General features: G+C 43.4%; 1 protein-coding gene across 2 annotated transcripts in view; it reads right to left on the bottom strand.

Moving 5' to 3' along the window:
* The window catches only part of FAT3 (FAT atypical cadherin 3), a 557,781-nt gene that overhangs the window by 133,129 nt on the left and 417,117 nt on the right, over positions 1 to 7,535 (bottom strand). For both annotated transcript variants that reach the window (XM_011952088.1, XM_011952087.1), the window contains exons 4-5: positions 4,879 to 5,193; positions 1,908 to 2,118 (exon numbers count right to left, since the gene is read on the bottom strand). In XM_011952088.1, coding sequence (XP_011807478.1) covers positions 1,908 to 2,118; positions 4,879 to 5,193 — 526 coding nt within the window. The remainder of the gene's footprint in view (positions 1 to 1,907; positions 2,119 to 4,878; positions 5,194 to 7,535) is intronic.

The raw sequence follows: 7,535 nt of genomic DNA, 5'->3' as shown, positions 1-7,535 counted from the left end.
GATCTCCTGACCTCGTGATCGGCTCGTCTCGGCCTCCCAAAGTGCTGGGATTACAGGCTTGAGCCACCGCGCCCGGCTCTGAATTGCACTTTCTGTGACTCTGATTGGGGGTGGAAGTGAAGAAATCATTAAAGGTGACTGTACAGACAACCAGATCATGACTATGTGCAACCCTTTGTTGTGCCAAGAAAGAAGAAACTGCATCAGATAGTATCTTATGAGCTGAAAATTACTGAGAAGATAAAGAAGTGGAGACCCCTTTCATGGATCAGAAGAAGTTTCATTTCAAATATGTTGAGTAGGAATGAAGAGAGAAGTGAAAGCTTGGTGTGAGGATGGCCGTGTACAGGATGGCATGATTAATACCAAGTAAGTAAAACGAAAACGTTCCACCGTCATTCCATCAAATGAAACATGTAGAAAACAGCTCTTTACTTTTTGGAAGTTCAGAGGACTCTCTACAGAGGTTTGATTGCGGGCCATGAGGCATTCTTTTTCTGCGCCTTGTTAAAACTGTTGTGGAACTTTCTAAATGCTTATCCCAAGCACAGCAATTCCTAGGGGGAGAGGCATGTTCCTGCCCATCCTATCCAGGCAGTGACATGGGGAAGGAAATGATTCCCCCAGACCAACTCTCTCCTGGATCCCCTGCCTCCCACTGAGAAGCGTGGGAAGTCAGCTTTAGCTCAACGCAGTGTCGGATTGGGTGACACACACTCTCCCCTCTGTTTTGGCAACAGCCTGTTTTGTTTCCTGGTCCTAGGCACTCATTTCCTCTCCAGTGCCTCTCCCTGCTGGTTTGTCAAGGGCCATAGTGCTGTTTTGCCCTTTCCTTTTGCAGCCTGGCGTGCTTGCTTGCTTTCTTTCAAGGAATTTAAAGGTTGGCTCCCAGGGTCTATCCTGCATGCTTCCATCTGCTTCCTCTATTCGGCTTGCGGGGGAGGCTGACTGGCTATATATCTAGGTTCCATTTCCTGCCCTTCCTTTTGTGGAAGGCAGCCAGGGGACTCTCCTGACGGGGCTATTGGTGTATGAATGGTACTACCGCTGCAAAACAGAGGGACTGGAATACATTTTAATTTCTTTTTCAATTGGAAAAGGCCCAGTTAAATAAACCAACCTACAAAAAGATAAAAACAAAACAACAAAAAGCCCACATACCTCAAAAGCAAAGAAACAAAAATCAAAACAAATCCCCCCAAATCCAAACCCTATCAAACTCGAACAAAGGAAGTCATTGGATACGAGTAACGCAATAGCTGTTAGAGGCATATATGAAATCTGTGGGCTGCACTTCAGCCTGTCACAGGCAGTTATGAAAGATGTAATTCAATTTGCTTAAAAAAAAAAACCGTAAAAGGCAGATTGGATAGCTGTATTTTAGCAAATGTGTTTGCACTAAGGGTACCTTCTGTTGAACAGTTCTGCCCACAAGCTGTCTGTAGAATATAGAACATCTCTCGAGCATGCTTGCCACCTTGAAGCAGGGCAGTCGGGAGCAGAAAAAAAAAAGAACAGAATGCAGAAAAAAGGTGAAGAAAAAGAGAGAAATGAAGGACAGCAAGTCTAGTACCATCAATACATTTAGAAATGAGATTAGCCAAGTGTGACAATAGAATTTAAATGACACACAGAAAGACATTAAGATTGCAGTAAATAACGTACTATGGAAAATCCAGCCAGAGAGCACTTTCGGTTCAGCTTAGCTACAGAGTTGGAACGAAAGCACAGGTCGATTATTCATTTTACTGGCTCTTTTGCATTCCAGCACTATATATCTTTTAATCTTGGCACTAATTGTTAGTTTTTTGCTTTCTTTCTTTTTTCTTTCTTTTTTTTTTTTTTTGGCTAGTTGCTTCAGTCAATTATTACATTGCACGATACTGCTCTGTAAGACTCGAACTTACCAACTATGTCAAACCACAGAGGGGTGTTAGCTGGCTGCACAGACACCACCCCTACAATTTCAGTCACTCTATCACTTTCCATGACTGTGAAGTTATAAAACGGCTCATCGAAGGTCAATGGTATAGGCGAAGGGGGTGGTTTCTTAATCCATTCAATGTGGAGGCGGGCCGTGGAGGATTTCTGTGGGCGCCCGTTGTCCACTGCCTTTATCTACTCACACAGGGAGAGAACAGAAAGATGTCTCAGACCTCCGATTGTTGTAGAGTTTGGATCTGTCACTCATGTTGCTGGGCCAAGAGTCCATCTTCAACACAGTGTCAGAAAGGGGAAGAAACGAGCAGAGTTCTGGGGAGAAAAGACTTGGGAATGGAGGGGAACAACCCAGCCATGTGTAGACCTTGCACCATGTTTGCCAGAGGCTCTCTGGACCACCGTCATCGTTACAGATATGGAGATCTTGAAAGACAAATGCTGCACTTACAGTTTGTGGTGATTTGTGGCCCTGAATAATAGTTACATGAATAGAAATAGCTAATTTGATTCCTGATAGCATGATCCTGAGCCTCACCTCTGGTGGTGATATATGAAAGGGAAGAAAGTGCATTGTGAAACCTTATATGTGTGAATGATATGTGCAGAAGTGTGTGTGTGTGTATGTGTGTGTGTGTGGTTGTGTTTTGCAGTGTGTGGTTGTGTTTCTCAGCTCCTTCCTTCTGCTCTTTGTGATTGATAGCAGCACAGGATCCCAGGAGCAAGATAGAGTGGGCTGGGAAAGGGAGCAGCCTGGAGCTAGCTGCCTTGAGGTCCTTCAGTTTTGCCATCTGCAGAAAGGTAACAGAGAACTCTCTCGATAGCACAGTCCCTGGAAGCAGCGTGGAAGGGAGGACAGGGCTAATGACTCTCCTCTGTGGTCATAATTAGCTGACATAAGGGCTGAGGAAGCAAATCTCCCCACCCAGCTGGGCAGGGTGAAGAGTCCAGGTGAACCCTGGACCCAAATGGGAGGGTCAAAAGCTCCAAGAAGCAAAAGCCAAAACAAAACAGAAATAAAAATAAATTTTTAAAAGGACTTTCAAGTATTACATTTAAAAAATAACATTTATAGGAACATAACTGATAGCTACAGCCTTTCCAAACAGTGACAATGCATAGCACCCTCATGCTATGTGTTTATGAATGATTGCTTTGCCCTAGAATATCCCTGTGGGGTGAGAAAACTTGAGGATACATGTCTTAAGTCAGGTTCCCCCAGGAGCTAAGACAGGCATTTGAGTACAAATGGTTTTTTAGGGAGAAGTGCTCTCAGGTGAAAGGGAATAGAGATCAGGGTGGGCAGGGTGGGAGTTAAATCAGGATGTGGTCCTGGCTGACCAGAGGGATCCCATGGGGAGCTCTGAACCATTAATTGCACCAGAGTTGAATCCAACTTGAGGCAAGGGGATTGGACTTTTGTATCTGGGTGTCAGTCAGTCAATGGCTGTGGTCTGCTAGACTGGAGGCTGGGAATGTAGACTCTCTTTCACCAAGAATCATCCAAGGATGACTCTCTGGAGAAGAGGGCAGCTGTGAGCCATTGACAGCCAATACTTGCAGCAGTTGAGGGACAGATAAACCAGTCTGAGAATGGGAGCTGGGCAGGACACCAACAGTATCCACTTGAATCTATCCAGTTCTCAAAGATTCCCAAACTGCAAGTCTCACACACCTGCAATGGCACATAGCACATCAGAGCTCCTAACAGTAGAAACAGAGCTGGTGTTTTACTATATTTTTTTCTCTGCCCACTGTTCTGGCCACGTAACTGAGCACAGCAAGGAACCCACATCTAGACCAGAGGAAAGAAAGGATAAATCAAGAGACTCAGGCCATCGTTTAAAATAATAAAGGACAGACCTAGCAGAGAAGGATAAAGACAAAGAGAAGAGTGGTGGATGGTGCTGACTTTTTTTTTTTTTTTGAGACAGAGTTTTGCTCTGTCACCCAGGCTGGAGTGCAGTGATGTGATCTCGGCTCACTGCAACCTCTGCCTCCTGGGTTCAAGTGATTCTCCTGTCTCAGCCTCCTGAGTGGCTGGGATTACAGGCATGCACCACCATGCCCAGATAATTTTTTTTTTTATTTTTGGTAGAGATGGGGTTTTACCATGTTGGCCAGGCTGGTCTGAAACTCCTGACCTCAAGTGATCCGCCTGCCTCAGCCTCCCAAAGTGCTGGGATTATAGGCATGAACCACCGTGCCCAGCCGGTGCCAACTTTTGGTAGTTGTTGGGACCCTGGACCATGATCATTGCTTGTAAGGATGCCAGCTGCCTTTCTGCAATAGGCACTACCTGGCTAAAGTGGTTGGGGTCGGGGGAGCACACTGGCACTGTAGATACAGGAGCTTTAAGTTTCCACATGGGATGGTTCTCATGCTTGTTTTTACTTTTCTAATTTAATAGAAAATTCAGTCACTTTATACATGAGTTTTCCTAGTTTTGATGAAATAAACATCACTGTGATTTGTGTCTCACAATTTACACAGCTATATCCATGCTCTATCTCATTGTTGATAATTTCAAAAGTTGTTTTCTATGGGAAGTCACGGGGACATGTTGAGAGATATGCTCAGTGGTGGGTAGGATGTGTTGCCCTGCTGCTCCTCTACCTTTAGTTTACATCTATGTTCAGCACTTTGAGGATGATTTAGGGCTGCAGAAAGAGTGGTTGAGTATGTGGTGAAACAGGCTGTGGCCTGGGAATGGGGGAAAATGCTGACAGGACACAACTAAAGGAAATTGTCTCGTCATTTAAGAATATCAGTGAAACAGGCAAGAGTTCTCACCTGCACTTGCCTCCCAGAAAGAACCCTTCCACAGCTGTGTGGTTTCACTTTTTACTCTAAAGATTTATTGTTCAAAGGAGTATACTTGAATAAGAACGTAACCACTTCCCCCCATCCGCCATGCTGCTGGAGTTTGGAAGATCTTACCGTTAGGATGTCATAACTCCCTGCTGTAAACTGCTTTCTAGAAGAAACCATCCCAGTTTTAGGGTCAATAAAGAACTTTCCGTCATCATTCCCATCCACAATACTGTAGGAGATTTCTGCGTTGGGGCCCTCATCTCTGTCAAATGCAAAAGCCCTGTAAATCGGTTCTCCTCTCTTCTTTCGGTCACGTTCTGGCAGCTTGATCTGGTAGACCTTCTCTGGGAACTGGGGTTTGTTGTCATTTTCATCCAGAACCTGAACCACCACCCAGATGGTTGACTGTTTTGGAGAGGGACCACCATCTGTCACAGTCACCTGAAAAAGAGAGTATGATGTGATCAGAAAGGAGAAAAATTATTCTTGCTATTACACATTAACCCACGGGTGTTTCTTCTAATGTATGGACAATGCTATCCTATCCAAATTCTTTTAGTATTCATTTTCTTCTCTCTTTTTTCATCTTTCTATAGACTGAATTGTGTCCCCCTTAAAATTCACATGTTGATGCTCTAACCACCCATGTGTGGTTATTAAGGTTAAATGAGATCATAAGGATTGAGTCCTGATCTGACAGAACTAATGTCCCTATAAAAGAGGAAGAAACCCTAGAGATCCTATCTCTCTCTGCCATGTGAGCACACAGAGGAAGGTAGCTGTCTGCAAGCCAGGAAGAGAGCCCTCACCACAAAATGAGCCCTGCTGGAATGTTGACCTTGGACTTTCCAGTCTTCATGCTGTAGTCTGAATGTTTGTGACCCTTCAAAATTTATATGTTAAAACCTAATTTCCAATGCAATAATATTAGGAGGTGGGGCCTTTAGGTGGCGATTAGATCCCAAACCCTCATGAATGGGATTAGTGCCCTTCGAAAGAGGCTGAGAAGGCTTGCCTGTCCCTTCCACCATATGAGGACATGTCCAGAAGGCGCCATCTAGGAGGAACAAGCTATCACTAGACACTGAATCTGCTAGTGCCTTGATTTCCCAGCTTCCAGAATTGTAAACAATACATTTCTGTTCTTTAAGTCATCCAGCCTATGGTATTTTGTTACAGCAACCAGAGCAGGCTAAGACACATCTCCACACAAGATTTGATTTTTACATTGTCATTGAACAAAAGGAAAACTGTGATATACATTCCACTGTTTGATGTCTGATTTTAAGTACATTACAATGTCTTTAACAATCACAAAATATTTTTCTATTTCTCTCTGGAAAATGGGAGGGGGATGTACACCCCTTCCCATGTCACTATGATGCTGTTCTTATGTGTGCCTGTGAAAATTGAGACAGAAAAGAATAATGAAGAGCACATACATAAATAATTTTCATGGAAGATATAAAAAGACTTTGCATCCTAGTGTGAATAATTTTCTTATTAGTCATAGTGATAATCAGTATGATATTAATACCTAACATGTGGATGGTGTGACACAGTTTATAACGCACTCCTTCATGCATTATCTCATTCACTTTCCAAAACATCCTCTTCAGTAAGTGAAGCAGGTTTATTTATTCCCATTTCACAGATGAGAAAACAGAGGCTCAAAACAAACCATTGTTAATAAGTGGTAAAGCTACGTATTAAACTTTTGGAAATTCTGAATGTTCTGTTTAACAAAACAAAAAGTGGAAGAACCCATATTTAATCTTTAAATCATTAGCTTGAATGAAACAGATTATTACTTTCATATATGTATTTGGAGGCTGGAAAGAACATGATGATGCACTCAGCATCAATAGGAGAAAAACAACAGTAAATCAAAGCAGCTGCTCTGCTATTTTTTCACCTAATAAAACAACCTGACAGGTATAACTGAAACAAAGGCCAAAAATGTGGGAAAACACATTAAAGGCTTTTTGCAAAATGGAATTGCAATCTAGTTTAGTTTCTCTTACAAACTGCCTAGGAGGATAGCTTTAATAGACTTAAGATAAATTTTCATATTAGTTTTTGCTTTCCTTGAAAAATCAATCAAGTTTCCTTCCAAGGTTATTTTCTCAATTGCTTTGTTGTGTTTCACAAAAGAACCACATCGGGACCAAAATGTGCCAAGGTTGGATGTTGACTCTTGAGCTAATTCCTTGACATGCCAGTTCTGAAGAGGCACATTCTGCTGCTGCTGGTGAATGCAAATGTTACACTCCCAGGTGACCTGTGTTGACCAAACACATTGATTTCTTGGCTGCTCAACTACTCTGCCTCTCTTTTCTGCCTGTCCAAATTCAGACAACTCTCAATGTCTTCATCATGCACAAAATCACCTCCTTGTCAATTAATGCCCTGCAATGGGCTCTGAGACAGTGTTCTGGAGCTGCTTCAGGGCCAGGTGGCTGCCAGGGAAAGGAGTCCCTCTTGGCAGCAGTTCGCTGCTCACTAGAGGATGCTGCTGCTATAAAATGCTTCTCTTTGAAGCAGACCTGGATTTACAAACCCAAGTCTTTGAGGTGTCTACCTACAGGCGGGAAGTGTGGTAGCTGCACAGCTCTTGAAGAATCTCTCAGGAGTGCTATGCATAGCAGGTCACTTGTCACCATGTTACAGCAAGCACCCAGCTCCCTCAGGCCATGAGGGCATCCTTCAGCTCCTCTTTTCTTTGGAGAGCTGTCCCTATCCTTTCTCTGGAGCTTGCCTACTCACCCTTTAAGTCCAGCTGA

Source organism: Colobus angolensis, unplaced genomic scaffold (genome assembly GCF_000951035.1).
Source record: "Colobus angolensis palliatus isolate OR3802 unplaced genomic scaffold, Cang.pa_1.0 Scaffold332, whole genome shotgun sequence".
NCBI classification, from domain to species: domain Eukaryota; kingdom Metazoa; phylum Chordata; class Mammalia; order Primates; family Cercopithecidae; genus Colobus; species Colobus angolensis.
The sequence above is the reverse complement of the archived record's forward strand: the minus strand, read 5'-3'. Positions and strand labels throughout refer to the sequence as shown.